The sequence below is a fragment of the Dicentrarchus labrax genome, unplaced genomic scaffold (assembly GCF_905237075.1).
Source record: "Dicentrarchus labrax unplaced genomic scaffold, dlabrax2021, whole genome shotgun sequence".
Taxonomy (NCBI): domain Eukaryota; kingdom Metazoa; phylum Chordata; class Actinopteri; family Moronidae; genus Dicentrarchus; species Dicentrarchus labrax.
This window is the reverse complement of record NW_026136704.1, coordinates 14,115,204-14,134,421: the sequence shown is the minus strand read 5'-3', so window position 1 is coordinate 14,134,421 and position 19,218 is coordinate 14,115,204. Positions and strand designations below refer to the sequence as shown.

The window sequence follows — 19,218 nt, the reverse complement described above, 5'->3', positions numbered from 1 at the left end:
TTCAAAATTAACTGTAGAACAATACACTCATATATATAATATATATAAATAACTGGTATTGCTGTGCAAATTATATACAAATGGAATACTTGTGGACCATTTAATCTACAAGTAATAAAAGTTTTATGCGTAAAATGTGCAAAAACAATTCACTATAACATCTATAAGCTAAAACTTACCTACAAACATGTTTATTGCCTTTTTGTGTAAAGTAACAGCGGCTTTAGAAATGACTATATCTGTCAGAGATGTAGCCAAGCATACTTAATTCTTTTCAGCTGTGTAAGTTTTACAGCCACCACAGGACAGAGCTTACATTCATAATGTGATACTTTATTATCCCGAGATAATTATGTATTTAGCTCCCTTTAAAGAAATGTGTCTCTAGGTCCCTTCTCTTTAAAATCAACATAGGCACACGTGTTAACTGATGATATGCTGTGTATTGCAGTTTATTCAAGTTTCATACATTATACATAGTTATTATCATACATACAGTGGTTTTTTTTACATACAGGCTTTATAAGAGGACACTGGCAGTAAACATACCCTGGCACAGAGCTTAGAATTACAATAAAGTTGGCCATGTACAGTAAAATGCACAGTATGCTTAAAGAAAATAAATATATCTTAGCAATTGTGTCACTATTAAAGTAAAAACTACATCTTATAAATAATACATGTTATATATCAGTGGTTCCCAGCCTTTGTCCTGAAGAGACCCCTTTTCTAGCATTGAGTAAACTGACTACTCCTGACAAAGTGACATATTTTATGGATATTTCAGGAAATTTGGGTAGAACAACCAATTTTGATGAATCTTTAGCAGATTATTTTATTATTTTAGTCAAACTCCTAGTACATAGTTCTTTTAGCTATTTGGTTGTTTTAACCTCTGGCTTTTATTATGTTTATCAGAGAGTGAAAGCTCTGTGAATATAGCTTGTTGTCATGTCTTCAAAGTTTCAAGCTTAAATAAAACATAAAAAAAAAAAAAACATTAAAAACTTTAAAAATGACAATTTAATTTAGTTTTCTTCACATAAATGAACAAAATGCTGAGATGTAGTCCTCCTGTGTACATCTTTTAAGTTTTCCTACACCCCTTAAAATCCTCAAGGCCCTGCGACCATCTGTGAAGCTTTGGCGACACCCAGTTGGGGTCCCGACCCCCAGGCTGGGAACCACTGTATACAGTAGCAATATAAACAATAAATATGAACTTTTCTAGTGCTAGATTGAAAAAGATTAATTCAGAAATAATTAAGAAGGGAGATCAAAGTATGAATCGTGCAATACAAAAATAATTTGCAAAAACATTTGACTCTAATTGCATATATTTGCAAATAAACGTCCTTTTCAGTAACTTAATTCATAACAAACCCCCCATATGTACATAAGTCCACATTATTGCATCACCTGACTATAGCCAGTGAGTCATATTCATGAGATTGTGATAATATTATACTTAACTGTTACTTTATAAAACAGATGTTACGACGTTATTTCACATTTTTAAACGCAACGTGTGCTCGATTAATCTCCCATTGTGCTCTAGTTACGAGCCGGCTCTTCATGCACACTGGGAGAAATCCACACTATAACAATGAGGTAGAGAAATCTGCAGATCTCGGCAAGTACACGGTACTCTATTGATGCAGATGAGCAGGTTAAACGGTGACAGCACCACATACATACTGTCTAACATTTGGCACAACATTGATGTGTGGATAGGTTTGCTAAGTGCTCATCAATAAGAGAACGATTTGTTTATTTGTTGTTTTCTCCTTTGTTGTCATCTATTTGTGTTGTGCCAGTATGTGAACGACTGTAATGAAGCTAACAAGGTGTTTTTAAGTGTTTTAAAAATAAATTGGAGTCGACAAGAGCGTCTCCTCTGCTTTAAACCTGTTGACAGAATAGAAACAGGAAGCTAATTTTGAACCTCATTACTTTAACAAGTCTCTCAATAGCATCCCATTAATGTTCCTGTTCTCTCTGAAAATACATCATCACTAACCCCCTTTCTCTCTTCCATGTCTTTGAATGACGTGATGATGTTACAAAAAAGGTTGTCATTACTCTTAATGCCACTCACACAACACTTACAGACACAGATCATATTAGAGGGTAAAAAAGAGAAAAAGGTCCCACTTCATTTTCTAAGAAAAACAACATCTTAAATAAAACAGTCACTAACTTAGAAACCTGACTTAATTTAAAAATTGATATAGAGTGCATTTATATTAAGATTTTAAGTTTAAAAAAAAGGCACAAACAGTATGTTTACCCAGGAGAGCTTGAACCAAAAAAAACGGAACACCCCTTTAAACAGGAATGAGGCCATTATACCCCTGCAGACGTCCACATCCTGTCTATTTAATGTCATATGACATACGTCTTGCGTTCTAATGTTTTGCAAGATAATTTCCTGTTAGCATTAGTGTTGGTTCCTCTATTACTGTGTATGTTATGGCACTCGCATACCAAACTTAAATCCCATACCATGCATCCTTGTTTAACACTGCAATCCTCTACGTCTGTGTTTACCCTGTCAGAAATGTGTAAATAAAACAGGCACTTCATTCTTCCATAATGCTTGCATTGGTGAAAAGATGTCTGGGATTTACACCCCCTCCCCCCCCCTTCTGGGTGTGTACAGTCCCCAATGGCAAATAAAAACACATTTATTCCATCCAACTCAAAATTAAGAAATCCCAGGGGACCATTTGAAAATGACAGCACTCATTACCAGAAAAAGATTTCAGTCATGTTTACTCAGACAGAAATGTGTCTAAAGTGGTACTAAATTGAACTACACTAACCAGTGAACAGAAACATTTATTGAGCAGATCTTTTCCTGCCTTAATACAACATTAAACCAATAGAAGAGTTGATCGTGGTGTTTGTCCTATTCACAGCAGAATATCAGACTATAAAGACGCACTAGAATAGCCGACTATTATCTTCTACAACACTTCTGCAATGTCTTTGTTCTCTTAGGTTGAAACGAGTAAATCAATGACCACCGAGAAGCCACTGAATTATCCAAAACAAACCACAGACTGACCAGTCCATTCTTGTGTAAGTGGTCCATGTTGTCGTCCCCTCTGTGTCCTATAACACCGACAGTTCCACTTCCTCGCACAGAAGTGGCTCTACTTCTGGGATGCCGATTAGCGTGCTGCTTTTAGTAGAGGTGTTCCTCCTGTACAGGATGAACTGGGCAGTCACCTGACAAAGTCAAGGCTCATACAGAAACAGGGGAAATACACTACACACTACAGCCAGGCAGCCAGCTTAGCACAAAGAGTGGAAGCTAGCCTGGCTCTGTCAAAGGGTACAAAACTAGATGAGGGACCTCCAGGTGGTACCTTCAGACCAAAGCCAGTGCCCTATTCCCACCCCCACCTTCCAGTCTTTATGTTAAGCTAACTGGAGTTTACAGACAACGGTATCTAACTCTCAGCAAGACAGGGAATTAACAAACTTCCTCCAAAATGTCAAAATATAACTTAAAGTACGTGGCATGCATGTAATTCAAACATGTCAGTCAGTATTTTTGTGAAGGCGCTTACATAACCCTCCAAAGACTGTAAATGTAAACACTACATAGACAACCGTTGCCACTTCATAAAGTTGCACTGTCCAAATGCAATTCATTAGTACAATTAGCACCTATCATGTGATACATACAATAAGTTAACATCTATAGCAAGAGTGCTCAAATAACATGTTGACTGTCATTTAAAACATACTGTATGTGCAGAGATGTTATAAGCTATACTTACTGTATGCCTGGATATGGATCATTTAGGATGTGAACGAGTATTCGACACTGCTACATTGCTGAAGGATACAAAGAAGTCAAGTATGAGGACTCCCAGACTGCCAATGAGCCAGGCCAGATGTTTGATGATGAAGGTCTGTTTGGAGCCCCTCAGAGCAGGCAGGACCACGATGACGCTCAACCCATATGTCCCATTGCCCATCATAGCCAGGGCAAACAATAGGTAAGAGGTGCCCTCTGTAGACTGCCGCTGGAACTAGAATGGATAGAAAATAAAGGACAAAAAGGAAAAGGTTGGGTAATATATGTTAACCACAAGCCAGGTTTCAGTTTCACAAACAACAATTACATAGCTTCCGGTGAACTTGTGCTCCAAACAGAGACAGACAACCGTAACAAACTGAAACGATAAGGCTGGTGTCATACTATCTTTTTATTGCCACCAACAAACCCCCTGAAGGAATGATAACCAACAATGAATTCATTCTTCAAACAAACACTGTATTGTGTCGAGCATGGAACTGTTCTGTCGGTGTAGCTGAAATACACACACTAACTGAGTTCATCGCTCCTATCATAAGTGACCAGGAACGAGAGCACCCATCCAATATTGTGAAACCATAGAAACCTTTTAACCTTGACTGAATAATGGAGTTTTATACCCAACATAATGTGAATGCCCTGTAGATTACTACATGGGCTGGACTCAAACAATACTAGGCAAGAAGCAAGTGTTTGCCATAGTAATACTGAAGGTAATCATCTACTCTACCACTTTTTTTTGTTTCACCAAACTGGATGAGTAACCTGCCACTAGGAATGACAAGGTTAAAATGTTTTGGGCTTTTTGCCAAAAAAACAAGCACGTTTGAACATGTAGGAATTTTCACGGGGCAAGTCCGACTTACATGATTTACAATAATCAGGGGGGTGTGTTTGTGTGTGTGTGTGTGTGTGTGTGTGTGTGCCCAGGAGTTTCTCTGGCATTGGCAGCATACTAAGATGATCCCCCTTCTGGTGATTAATAGCTGCAGTCGAGCCAGGATGTTTCTCCAAGCACAACAGCACCATTGTCTCCAACGTCTGGTTCTCATTTTAACACACATTCTGTATATACAAACACACAAATCCCACCTCCCTCATCAAACACACAAACACAGTACCCGTTTATGACTAATGGACGAATAATAAGTACAGTTTTGTTTTTTTTTAAATGGCCCTCCTGGATCAGACCCTGAGAACGCTGTCCAAGATCTCCCCGTCAGGATGGCACGGCTCACATGCAGACCACGTTAGAGAGAAAACGGGGAAACAAACTCCACATGTCAAATGAATCACACCAACAAATAGTCACTTACATTTTTATAAAGCTGGGGCAAACGAGAGCAGAGGTAGAAGACAGATGCCAGGTATCCACATATATAGCCAGTGATTTCCACTGATTTAGAGGTAGTTGGACTCTGGCAACGATGAGGACACACAGAGAGCGAGAGAGAGAGGGTGAAAAGGGTCAAAATATTGCACCTACACAAGAAACAGTACAGTCACAATGTGCAGTCAAAAGTGAGTTAATGTGTATTCAATAAACAGGACAAATAACAACACAAATTTGATTAACACTTAAATCTAATGACTACACACATATATATGGGAATATATACAGTATACCTCACACAATTTACCTACCTGGGTGTCTAAAGTTGTACTATTGTCTATGAGGAGTTTGGGTAAGGCCAGCAGAGCTAAGGTAGCAGCACCACACCACATGAAGCACAGCCACTTCAACACAGGGCTTTCTAGAGCAAAAAACACACAACACAAAGAACTGACAGTGAAGACACAAGCAAAGAGTCCTTCAATCCTTTGCATTAGCTGACGTCTACACATAGTGTCTACACCTATTGTTTGACATTAAAAGTAGCCGGTAACAAATGCTGCATAAAATAAAACTAACAAAGCTATGTGCTGTCTTTGATACGTCGCTGTAAGATGTATCATTAGCCAGTCATGCACTTTTGGCTTTAGTGGTAACCACTCATAAACAGCTGGAACTGTAATGTCCTGTTGTATTTATCTCATTTGTGGAACAAATATTTACATCATAATGTAAAACTATAAACTATATACTATTAGTAAGCTCACTCATTATTATGAGGGTTGGAATCAACATAATCTCAGTATATCTGGGAGAAACTCTGTCCAGTGGGAAATCTTACACAGTAACTTAGCGTGATTATCAGACAAGAAAATGACAACTTGTCAGTGTTTTTATCACGAAACACTCTTAATTACAGTATTTATGATCTCTTCAGCATTAGTGAGATATGGAGCAGTGATCCCAGATTTGTAGTTTCTTATTTTCTTCATACAGGCAGTAAGGTGACAGCGTCTTACAGCTGACAAGTTCTTACTTTCACTTTTTGATGTCATGCTGTTAATTTGCCAACAGCAGGATAACTTCCTTCCTCATAGTTATGCGATAAGGTTGACTCACACAGCCCATTTTAACTCAAGAGCAGAGATAATGTCGGGGCTTACTTCTGCTGGAGCTGTTCTTGATCTTATAGTAGAGAAACTGGGAGATGAGAATCAGGTCTGTGAAGATGTAGAACACCACTGTGACTACCTGAGAGATGGACACGGAAAAAAAAGACATTCACAGCTTAGTTATAAAATCTGATTTTGCAACTTCACTCATAACATTTGTTGGCTATGTGTAGATAAGTTCATACTGTTTAGTGATGACTTAGGAAAAGGTACAATGAGAACAAGCTTTAAATGATTGTGACTGGTAGTACTGTGCAAGGGTTCATTTTCAATTCACCAATTCATGTTAAGATTCAAAACCCCAGGAGTCTTGTGCCATTGAAATGTTCTTCTATCTGAAGATGGCGACAAAACGTAACAGTTATAAAACATTTTCCAGTTTCAAACACAACAATAGAGACACATACATGTGAAAATGCCTGCAGGAAAAAAAAGACCTGAGCTCAGCTTGTCCGTCCAATTTCAAAGACAAGAGAGGAAATGACCCGTCCTGAGTTCACAGTACAGACATACGCAATCCAAGGTCTCAACAGCTACAAATGAGACAGGATAGGCAGTTCATGTTGGTGTGAGTATGTGTGTGTGTTCACCTGAATGGGCAGCTGGCTAGTGAGGTAGCAGCCTGCAAAGCTGGTCACGTCTCCACTGAAGAGGAAGAAAAGAAAGCCAAAAGACATGGCTTCCTCCACTTTGCCGTTCCGATAGGCCTCATAGACCTGCCTAGATAGATAGATAGATAGATAGATAGATAGATAGATAGATAGATAGATAACTTGGATAATCACAAACACTTTGAGTTTCACCTCAAGATCCAACACTTGATACTTACGGTAAAGTGGACAGCAGAAAGCAGAACATGGATATGAGTCCTATCACCACGCTGCAGTATTCCCACACATTATCCACACACTCCTCCAGCAGGTACAGGATCCACGGCGTCCCGTTGACACACACTGGCCGGCCCAGTGCCGGGGCCGTCCAGTTGGCGGCGGCCACGTCCACACTCTTCCCGGGGAAGCGCGCAGTGGCCATGGCGAGATGCTGGCTCTGTCCGCCGGCTGCAGGCTCTGACCTCCTGGCTCTGACCTCCTGGCTCTGACCTCCTGGCTCCTGCTGCTAGCGCTGCTTCCAAATCGTAAGTAGATGTGTGTTTTATTCTGGCAACATAAACCCAAACCTGATGAAATCAGGTCTGACACACCTACCTACCTCATAAAACGGATGTGTGGAGATTTTGTTCTGACATTTGACGAGCCTACAAGAGACAAATAAACCAGACTATGAATTAAAATCCACAACGAAAACTGTGAGGAATGTTAGGCTGCTTAAGAGTTACTGCCAAATTAATAATGACGCTTATATATCGGGAAATGTTTCCATATTTGTGATGTTTATCTAATTAGGACACCTTGTTTACTCCCAGATAAACACCGACAGGCTCATTTTAGCTTAATATGCATTAGCTTTACACACTGTCATTGTTTAGAAGAATTCCCATAGACTTGAGGATGAGGATGCTAACAAACAAAGATGGCTAAAATGATCTTCCAGTAAGCGCTCACCTGACAAAACGGACTCGGTACCGACTGCAGAGTGTTTGTGGGTCTCCGTAAACTTTCCCCACATCCTCACCAGCTCCTGTAAACACTGTTTGAGCCTTTGAAGAGTAGCACAGATTAGCTCCTGATGCTGTCATCCATCGCTGATGTCCCTCAAGTGTCAAGACATCCTGAATGGCATCACAATATCCGGTGGGGATTTTCAAAATAATATCCAAACGGACAGGACATTTTTATATTTGGAAAATTACTGATTAGCAAATGGATAATAAGGACCATATGTCGTGATTAGTTTGTAATAAATAATGTTATTGTGTATCTCATTTACACATAGGTCCAGATACACTGACTGCACAAATAGGATGTAACTCTATGCACAAGCTTCACGGCAACAGCTACATATATAATGTAAAATAGAGATTTACAAGGTAGAAGATATCCTTTAATGTTGTCTGTATGGTATTCAGCGGCCTGTACGAGTGTAAAAGACAATACAGGCCATGTTTTAAGAGGAAATGCATGTAGCCCTTGTAGAGTACGCTTTATCGCAATTATTTTACAAACTTACTCAGTTTAATCTAATAATTCCAATATTTCAATATAGGTTTAAAATTGCTGATGTGTGCTAACCTCACACCAGTAACCACTGAAAGGTGTCAAATCATGTGCTTCTATTTTGAAGCCAAAGGTGAATTCATGACTTCTATTACTTTGACGCGCCGGAAACCGCTCACATATGTTCTAGCTTCACTTCCGCTGGCTGATGTCTGGAGAAATAGCACCACCTACTGATCATATGGACCTAAATACATAAACAAGATAAATTCAGGCCAGCGAACACTTTTAATAGACTGAAGAATATTCTTAACTCTTTTCTGGTACAGCCCTCATATTGTTTTGTACAATTGTAATTTTTTATTTAAACAATACTACTGCTACTAGTGCTAGTAGTGCTTCTACTTTCACTAGTAGCTACTATCCTGATATAATGTGTTTAAGACAAACTTAAACTTTTGAACTTTTTGTAGGACCAAACAAATAAATGTAACAGGGCCTTTATCTTTTCCTCTGCTCCCCATTTAAATAGTTGCTGTCAGCAGTATCATTATGGGATTCAAGCAAACATTGAACTGTGGTCATTAAGCCTCATCCAACATCTCTCAATCTGTGGTACCAAAGAGCTCCTTGTAAACTCCCAGAATGATTAGATCACAATGTGTTAGGTGGTGAAAACAAGAGCAAAATGGACCCTGTCACAACAAGTTTAATATATTTTAGAAATCAGTTCACATGGTATTGATGCCACAACAGGTACCATTTTATGTTAGTTCAATGTTAAATGTTTTATCAGCATTAAAAGGAATTGATGCTGACTGTAGTTGTAGTTACAGGTTTATTAAGTCTTGAACGACTTACAACTAAAAGTACAGAATCTAATTTGCAGTGACACCTGATGTTTTGGTACTCTGTAACGAGCTGAGAGAAGACCAGTAGGATAAGATGTTCCTTTATTGTTGCCCAGTGGGAGAAATTTAAGTCAGACACAGCAGCATAGGGGAATGTAGGGCAAAAAAAGTGTAAAAGTACAATAAATAATCACACAATTATGTTAATAAAAAATGTTATAAAGATATATTAGAAAATAATAAGACTTTAATGAAACATATATACACTGATGTATGCAGTTTACAGTAAAATGGTGTGCAAAATATTTCAAGCAGCGTATAACTAAAAACTAAACTCTACATGTGCAAAGAGTTAAAGTTAAACCAGTCTTAGTCAGTATGCATGAGCTACTTGCGTAGGTCATAAAAAGTCATCGTAGTTACTATAGTTCCCGGTTGTACCTGAAGGCAGCACCCTAACCTGTCCCTGCCTCCATCCACCTGTTGCGCCGCGCGCTCTCGTCGGCCGCACGATGGCGCGCTTTCCAATGGTGGCCGACGAGGATGGATATAAGGCATGCTCTGTGGGGGAACTTGGAGCTGTGCGGGGATCATTTGTGTTGCTATGTGCCGCTTTGGACCGAGGTTTGGAGGCACTGAACGAAGCTCCTCATCCAGTGTCTGTGCGTCCTCGTCCTGCACGGAGCAGGTAAGCTGTCCGACGCTGTAGGTGTGAAGGGGCTGAATCAGGTCTTGTTTTTTTTTTTCTTGTTGCATGGCATTCTGTCATTAGAGACAGGAACGCGTTGCCGGGCTGAATGCATGAATGCCACTCGCATTCCTCGATGTCGGGAAAGTTGACTGGATGAGGTGAAATCGGCGGTCAAAGCACGGATGTGCCATAATCTTCCATAATCACGCATCAAATACCTTTTAGTCAGGGAACGCAACGAGGAATCCTCGGGACAGCGCGCAGGTGGATTGGAGAGGGGTTTTCGTCGTTTGTTGCCATGAGCACTGAATGTAATTCATGGTTAAATACTTGTTAATTATTGCATATGCTGACAGTGTGTTTGCAGGCTGCACACACTAACCTCAGGCTGTAGAAATAAAACATTTAAAGTGTAGAGAGGCACATATAGCATATTAGTGAACATTTTTATCTATTTTTGCTGGAAACATTGTGGTATTCTAGACTTATTTTACACCTGCTTCACTTCCATGCAGTCTCTCTCTCTCTCTCTCTCTCTCTCTCTCTCGGTGTTTCGGTGTAAATACAGTGGAATGTGCTCTGGGAGCTTGAAAGGCAAGTTCAGTCGCATTACTCACATTTAGTCTGTGCATTTTTTCTCTGAATGTTCTGTCCAAGTCGAAATCTACTGTTGCTCCACTTGTGTGTGTGAATACAGAGAGGAGGGGTGGGGTGGTGTGTGTGTGTGTGTGTGTGTGTGTGTGTGTGTGTGTGTAGGGGGGGACTCCTCAAGGTCACAGACTTGTGAGACAGACGTTGATGTCCCAGGACGAAGGACATTGGACTTGAACTATTAGTTTTATACGTTATTACTACAACTTAACATCCATGTATTCATTCATGTTTTCATTCATTCTCCATTCCTGACAAATTCACTATGTTCCAGGTTGAAGCTGCCAGTTTGTCACAGGACAGATAAATGGACACACACTGAGGACCACATTCATTCACTTGCTTCTCTCCAGACTGTGATGACCTAAATTAAATATGATCATATTTTATTGTATCTTTTAAAGCATATATTCATGTGCTTTACACTGGATTGCAAGTCTTTAATTAGCTTTATCATGTGACTTGGTTCCCCAGTAGGTACATATGTTGACACACTCAGTTTTCCTAGAGGATGACTAGAATGTGTTTATGAGTTATTTCTTTGTATCTTTGCTTTCATTGTACTGATGGCATGTAGGTGATTTTCAGCTACCAAAAAAAGGAAGTCATTTTTTAAGAACCAGCTTCATGTATTAGACATTGTTTCCTCCATGATATGCACCTATTGCAAGCAAGCAGCAGTAATTCTGAATCACCTATTAAACCCACTTGCTCACTCAGGAAGCAGGAAACCTAGATAAACTGGAGGATGCAAGCTATGAAAAGATTTCTAAACTTAGAAACATATTAAACATGCATTGAGGAAATATGAAAGCAGCTATTAAGAACGAGGTCCTAACGTTTAATGCACTGAATTTATTCCTTTAAGCCCGTACTCCTGGTTCAGACCTGTACGCTGAAACCAGAACATGCTTCCGTTCAGCTCTCAGGGCGAGACTCTTGAGTTTGGGCTGCGGAAGGCAGCGGGGAGTAATGAATAATAAATGGCGAAGAAAATGTGCGTAGATGTTAGTTGGCAGAGTGTGGCGGTAATGCACTATTCCAACCAGCACTTCTCTTCCCTGCTATGGAAATCGTCTCAGTGGTTGAGTCTCACAGCGCAGCAGAGCCAAACTGGAGAGCAAAGAGGAACCCCCCACTGCCACACTTTAGCTTAGATTCACTGGCATTTGACACAGTTATGCCTGCAGAGACTCACACACAGACACACACACACAGGCACTAACCCTGCACACATCTGACAAACACACAGTGAAGTCAATTCAAATCAGCCTACATAGACCTTCTTTTAGAAGTGGATCTTTTTTCCCCCCTCAGATTCAAATTAGTTTCACCTTGGAATCCAGCACGGTGGGTCCCAAAAGATATTTTTGTGTGACAAATTTGGGTTAAAGCTGAGAGTTTATAAAGAAAAACTTTTGTTCTTAAGGTATTACAGAGCAAGACAGTTAACTTTTATCCACCATTATTTATTACTACATACTGTAGCACTCCTGTTGGGCTGTGTATTGGCAAGAAACTTGGCTTCATAATACGTATAAATACAGGGGGTTACGATTCAAGGCAACATATCGCAATTTTATAATTTTATAAATTAAAGACCACTATATGCATTAAACTTACTTTTGTATTCATCACAGTCCCTGTACATCTAAAATCATAGACCTCAGTTTACATTTACAAAACTGCTATCTAACAGTTGTGCCAATACAATGTTTTTGAGAATTGATACAGTTTTACAAAACAAGCGTGTCGATATTTTCTTACACCCCACATTTAAGTGATAGTAATAAAGCTGATCCGCTTATGGATTGTCTTATCACGTCCACAGTGACGGCTCTCCAGAGAGAACGTGAAATATTCACGTCCGCTCTCGGTCTTTCCACCATTCCCATTCTGTCTGTCTTTACCTTTTCGTGGCTTCAGTATGTTTTACAGTAGCTATTTTCTCCAGCTCCTGTCGTACTGTAATTCCCAATCGTAGCTCCACAGCTGCATAACTGCAGGGCATAAATAATGGAGAACTTTCCCTTTCTCCCACACACACACACACACACACACACACACACACAAACACACACACACACACACACATATATATATAATACAGTACACTCCTACAGTATGTTCCTAAGCTAAACCTCAGGAGTCTGTCTTTCAAGAAGTCCTAACTGAGTTGTCTAGACCTATTTCCAAAGAAGTCTTAAGGGAATCTCTTCTTTGTGACTTATTCATCTTACTTATTCATGAAATTCATGGCATCAGTTACATAACTGATTGGCCCAGTTATAGGGAATAACTATCAACGCACCCAGCCTTTTATCAGACCATTAATATGGACAGTGGATTTTTGCTCAGGAAGTTATTTCAGGACCAGCACATGAGGCATTTTGACAGTTATGCCGATTAGAACTAAATGGATTAGTTGAGTAGTTGACTGACAGAAAGATAATGTCCAACTATTTCGATAATCAATTATTAATTAAGTAATTTTTCAAACAAAAATATAACCTGATTCGAGCTTCTTCAGTGTGAAGATTTGCTGGTTTTCTCTGTTTTCATATCACTGTAAACTGAATATATTTGTGGTTTTAAACTTTTAATTTAACAAAATCAGCAATATATATATATAATAATATAGGTCAATCTATTTTGTAGATTAATCAATAATAATAAAATAATCATCAGTTGCAGCCCTAGATCAGATCAAATGAGACCGTGCATGTTTATGTCTCACTGTGGCTATTTAGATAACTAAGTTAGTAGTTGTAGTTCCAGTTGTTTTTGATGGATGGAAATAAAGTAAAGTATAGAAGCCACAATAGGACTTTTTGGAGTTTAACTGCACACACTGGCTCATGTTTTTTATTTAATTAAGTAAGCCTTATTTCTCAGGATACCCTTCAACTTTCCCAACACCCAGAAACAAGTGCTATAAATGTTAACACACTCCAGCATGTACTCCTGCATTATTCATTCATTATTCTGTGTAAGTTTATTTTAGTGCCATTTTTAAACGTGCCTTTTGTCTGCATATGTCAAAATGAACTCACACCAATTTGCTATTACAAAGTTATTATAAGTAAGATTAACATCTTTAGAGTGTTGTTACAGTGACAAAAGAGCAAAACACCAAACCATGTAGCCCCAATAAGAGCAAACACAATCAGTCCTGAAGATGTGTTTTCAGGGGTGTAGAATGGCAGCCAGTTGGGCACATTTCTCTTTATCTTAATGGTGAAGTGAGGAACACAGTTTTTTTGAAAGCAGCTTCCCAACAGGGTTCAGATCAGTCAGGGTTAATAATTATGTGCATTAATAAAGACTGAAAGAAATAAAGAAATTGACTGGGGAACTTCTGTAAATTTGACAGGCGACAGAAAGAAAGAAAGAAAGAAAGAAAGAAAGAAAGAAAGAAAGAAAGGGGAAAGGATGAGAGAAATATTTCTTCCACATTCTGCTTCTTAGTTCTTACTCACATATGAACCACTGATGTAGATAAAACTGTGGAATGTGGATTTTTTTCCTCTCTAGTCCCCTTCTGTCTCTCCCTTTCACTCAGCTTCTTTCTAAAGTATTTGTGTGTGTGTGTGTGTGTGTGTGTGTGTGTGTGTGTGTGAGATGTCTTGCGAGCCGAGCAGGTGCACATTACACAGAAGGCTAGGGCCGACTGAGCAGAGAGAGAGAGAGAGAGAGAGGGAGGGAGGGGTGGTCTGTCTTATAAGTCATACAAAAGAGCCAGTGTTTTCTCTCTCAGAGTGCTGAGTGAAGACAGTAATGGCAGTGGTGGAGGAAAAAGAGAGAGAGAGAGAGAGAGAGAGAGAGAGAGAGAGAGGCCCTTCGGTCACATTGTCCTCACATAGCCCTAACCCTCTCACCGGCCCCCCCAGCATGCACCCTCTGTCACCCCTCACCCAGTGGCCCACTCCAGCTCTCCTGAAACATGTGGGTGCCTTACATTCAACCGAATTCCACTGGAAGAATTTATGTCGCCAAAGTACTCGCAGGAGCATGACAGACAACATACCGACAAGAATAAAGTGAAAAGTGTAACTCAGATATGCTGTTTGAATAACTGTGAAGCATTTAAAGTGTGTATCACATTATACAGGTGAAAACAAGGTACTGCAACAGTCCTTTATTGTGTGTGTGTTTAAAGGCTGCATTCCTGAGCTTGCTGAGCCGTAGCTGGGTGATTAATAGTAACTAGCTGATTGTTTAAGAACTGAAATTCCTCAGGCCCCTTTTTTCCTCTGCATTTGCACACACACACACACACACACACACACACACACATACACACTCACAGACCCTGGTGCTCAGTCACTCAGACTGGCTGTGACACAGTGAGAGCAGGAAGGGATACTGTAAATAAACAACAGTTCACTAGTGAGGAGAGAGAGAGAGAGACAGAGAGAGAGAGAGGGGATGGCATGTGTATATGCTGCATGCTGTTTGTGCAATTGTGTGTCAGAGAGAGAGAGAGAGAGAGAGAGAGAGAGAGAGAGAGAGTGTTAGTGAGGCATTCAGGTAGAATAATGGAAGCTCAGTATGCGAGTTGTCTGCAGGTTACACAGGGAATTCAGGACATCGAAACATTATCCACCTCTGGCTTTCTCTCTCTCTCTCTCTCTCTCTGCTTCTCTGTCTCTATCAGCTCCTCTGTCGCTCTCTGCCTTTTACACAGTGTGTGTGTCCAACTCTCATTCCTCTTCTTCTCCTGCTGTTTCTTTTCTAGATCTTTTCCACCTCTCTCCCCGTTTCTTTATCATCTTTCTTTCTTTTTGAATTTTTGAATTTTTTTTGGTAAACACCACATTGTCGCCCCCCTTTACTGATTGGGTGGGAAATGTTAGAATACAATTCAGCAGCAGAGATGAAAAATGAATCAGAGGGTAATATCTGCTTTTGACTTTGCTAGATTGACAGCCTATGTCACTCGTGTCAGTAGCTGTGTCATGGCGTAAAGACAACAGTTTCATTTTTACAAAGAATAGGAAATATGCACAGATATATAGCCTTTCTGTCTGAGAAAAAACAATCGCTTTCAATCCTTCTCATTTTGTTTTTAAAAAATTGTGAGAAAGTCATTTTGTGAACCCAGTATCTTGAATTGTATTGAATCTTGAGTTGAGTGAGTGTATCATTACATCTCTAATATATAGTAGCCTATGTACAAAAGTGGTGAGTTATACACATCCAGCCAGTGTGTGTGTGTGTGTGTGTGTGTGTGTGTGTGTGTGTGTGTGTGTCTGTGTATGTGTGTGTGTGTGAGACAGATAAATCTCTTTGCTCCATGTTTTACGGCTGTTTTGTTGTTTTGGTCCCAGCAGCCTGGCTCTGACCAATAAGAATTCCTGATGTGGTATCCTGGCAATGGGCAGCTTGCCATTGCCATCACCAGCTTGGCAGGAGAGATAACGGTCTTTGTGGACTTGGACTCACTCCAATGTGACTTTCAGAGAAATGGTGTGAGGACAAGATGACGTCTGATTTTAGACGGAAGTGGGTGCAGGGAGCAGACAATGACACAGATACATATGCTTAGCTGCTCTTCCAGCAGCAGACAAGCTGAATGGCTGAATCTGAAGAGTGTGTGTGTGTTTCATTACATGCACAATGTTTCTATAAAGGCATAGGAATGAGCAGTGTGTGTGTGAGCGTATGTGTTAAGGTTTTTATGTGGGAGGACAGATATGCTTGTCATTTTGTGAAGCCAGACATATAACACACTTTTAGAAGTCGTACATAGATGTGTTTGTGAAACTCCCCTCCACTTCCTCTGGTGCCCCTTGTAGAGTTAATGTTTTAATGTTTAATTGAGGTTCACCGAAATAGAGATAATGGTTAACATAGTTCCCACAACTCTGACTCCATTCATTACACGTTGTAGCAGAGGACTGTTTATTCTGAACTATTAGATTTATTTCTCCATTATGAACACTGTATTATAATGTAATAAATACAAAAGCATATTAAGAATATAACAGATAATACATTATTTTTTTTGTTTGTTTTGGCCGTTTAAGCAAAACATGTTCAAGTTTAATTTGAATCCACCACAGTGTAGAATATTACTTCACCAACAGTTCCTAAAAAAGTCAATGAGGGTGCACAGTTTAAACAAACAGCTCTGTGAACTGTAGTCACACATTCCCAGAGTACATGCATGTGTGTGAGTGTGTGGGTGTGTGTATATGTGTGTGTGTGTGTGTGGGTGTGGGTGTGTGTGTATGTATAGGTGTGTGTGTGTGTGTGTGTGTGTGTGTGTGTGTGTGTGTGTGTGTGTGTGTGTGTGTGTGTGCATTTCGGAAGGTATGTAAGGTTTTCTAGCAGATGTCACACATTACCAAGGAGTCATTTAGTTCACATCATCACATATTAACTTACACTTGCTGCACTTGTAGAGGAGGAAAACAGAAGGAGAGAAAAGGATTATAAAAGGCAGAGGGACTGACGAGGGAGAAGGACAGTAGAGGAGTGATTGAGCACAGGGCTGTATCGAATATCCATTTTTTTTTTACATTCAAAGCTTCTGTTGAGGTTTTTGTATGAAGCTTCGATGTCTGTCATCATATTATATGACATCATCACCCTAAAAAAAACCCTTGAACAAAATCCTCAATTTGTAACGAATGAGACGGAGTAGGATTTATCACTGCGGTGGTCAGGCGAGCTATAGAGTGACTGCTGAGAAGAAGCAGCGTTAGCAAGAACAAGGCAGTGAATCAGAGAGATAAAATGCTATTTTCTGATCGTTTCATGGCGGTTACATTCTAAAGCACAAATAAAGAGGGCCACACCTCTGCTTGACAGTGCGGGTAGGTCTAGCTTTGCAGGACTTTCTGTGAAGCACAAACTTCATCCTGTGTGTGATTGTGTCGTTCTTTATGCATCCATGACACAGACAGAGAGGGACAGAGACAGCAACGTAACCTGGTCATAACGTTTTTATAGAGAGTACAACATTATGAATGAAGCTTCAAACTGTTGGGTATATTGCGTGAGCAGATATTTTTTAGTTACTTCTGTTGTTGCTTTTGAATATCATTGGCACATGACTTCTGTTTGACAGCAAAGCACCACCAGCAATAGTATAACATTTTGGGATATATGCTTATTTATTTCTTGCTGAGAGTTAAATGAGAGGATTGATACCACCCTCATGTCTCTTTGTTAAATATGAATCTACTACGGTCACAGCAGCCAGTTAGCTAGCTTAGCATAAAGACTGGAAACAGAGGGAAACCGGTAGCCTGGCTTTGTTTGATGGTACTGAAATATACCTGAAACACACTAATTGACACATTACATTTAATTTGTTTAATCGGTACAAAAACTGAAATGTGAAAATAGTAAGTTATGGTTTTACAGGGGGTTATGTGACCACTGCTCGCCTGGCAACATTACAGTGACAACAATATACCTAGAAGTTATTCCTACCGGCCACGATGCGGACAGAGCCAGGATAGCTGTGTCCCCTGGTCTCCACTCTGTATGCTATGCTAAGCTAAGCTAACTGATGGTAGCTTCATATTTAACTGATTTGTTATTTAACTAACATATTTTACTAAGATATGAGTCCAACTCTTGGGAAGTTATACAGGTATATTTCCCAAAATGTTGAACAAATCCTTTAATATTGACTCCCTTCCACTTCTGTAAGTCTGTTCAAGTTGTCCAAGTCTGTTTCTTGAGACCAAAAATCTCTAACAAATCCCTAATTAAACCTCCACAGCTTATCTTACTGGCTCAGAGTTGATCGTCTCAGTCTCAGCTGCTCAATCTATTTCTTGTCAGAATGTTATTTTGTATACACAGTGAACATCCCAGCATTTTGGCTCTCTTTAGTTAATTTAATCTTCCTCTCTTTCTCTTTCCCCCCTCTCTTCCTCTTCAGCTGTAGCTCCTCCACTGTAGAAAGACTGCCTTCTCCAGAATATGCCTTGTCTCCATGGTAACAGACCTCAGGCAGACCCAGAAAAACATTGGGCCAGACTCGTCCACTCTTGTCCAACCTACCTGATCCTGGACTGCACTGAAGAGGTTTTTAACAAGAATTTAGACATTTAATAACTCTTTATATGTTTGTAATGTTCTCTATTAATTATTTTAGTAATTTCACCAGTTAGACTGCGTTCACCGGACCCAGAATGCCTAAAATATTGCCTGAAAATTTAAGTTGATGTTATTTTTAGAAGGTATTACTTTCTACTCTGTTGGGTCTCCAATGCAGAGGACTTTCTATACATCCCTTAAACCAAAAGGAAACCATTATTCAGAAGTTTGCTTTCCTTGATCATTATGTCAGGGATATATTCATTCTCAATTAGGGTATCTTAAACTGGGAAACACCAGTCCCAAACTGGTCTGAGAGGAGCCCTAAACCAGGACCAGGATGCACCAGCTGTTCAGTCAGGTGCTGGGGCAGAGGGATCTATCCAGAGCGGGGGATCTGTTTTCTCTGGAGGACGCAGAGATTGAAGACTGTCTGTCTCAGGCTCTGGACCAGATCAAGGCCATCTCCTGCTCACCGGTCAGTAGGCGGAACCAACACTTGTAGTTTATATTTAT

General features: G+C 39.9%; 2 protein-coding genes across 5 annotated transcripts in view; one reads left to right on the top strand and one right to left on the bottom strand.

Annotated features, from left to right (window-relative positions):
* Window positions 1-423: 423 nt before the first annotated feature.
* Window positions 424-8,053, bottom strand: LOC127361846 (lysosomal amino acid transporter 1 homolog). 2 transcript variants are annotated; one of them, XM_051396885.1, is made up of 9 exons: window positions 7,900-8,053; window positions 7,547-7,592; window positions 7,167-7,459; window positions 6,928-7,057; window positions 6,329-6,416; window positions 5,477-5,586; window positions 5,149-5,250; window positions 3,861-4,046; window positions 424-3,234 (listed from the first exon to the last, which is right to left on the bottom strand). In XM_051396885.1, exons 3-9 carry the CDS (start codon window positions 7,367-7,369, stop codon window positions 3,118-3,120), a joined length of 936 nt encoding a protein of 311 aa, XP_051252845.1. In that variant the 5' UTR covers window positions 7,370-7,459; window positions 7,547-7,592; window positions 7,900-8,053; the 3' UTR covers window positions 424-3,117. The 2 variants fall into 2 exon arrangements, with proteins under 2 accessions (XP_051252845.1, XP_051252844.1); XM_051396884.1 differs by having other exon boundaries at window positions 7,167-7,592.
* Window positions 8,054-9,753: 1,700 nt separating this feature from the next.
* The window catches only part of veph1 (ventricular zone expressed PH domain-containing 1), a 78,385-nt gene continuing 68,920 nt past the window's right edge, over window positions 9,754-19,218 (top strand). Inside the window, exons 1-3 of one of the 3 annotated variants that reach the window (XM_051396856.1) lie at window positions 9,758-9,990; window positions 18,545-18,690; window positions 18,978-19,180. In XM_051396856.1, coding sequence (XP_051252816.1) covers window positions 19,043-19,180 — 138 coding nt within the window. In that variant the 5' untranslated portion in view covers window positions 9,758-9,990; window positions 18,545-18,690; window positions 18,978-19,042. Of the gene's footprint in view, window positions 9,991-18,544; window positions 19,181-19,218 lie in introns of all 3 variants that reach the window. The other 2 variants (XM_051396857.1, XM_051396858.1) reach the window with 2 other exon arrangements.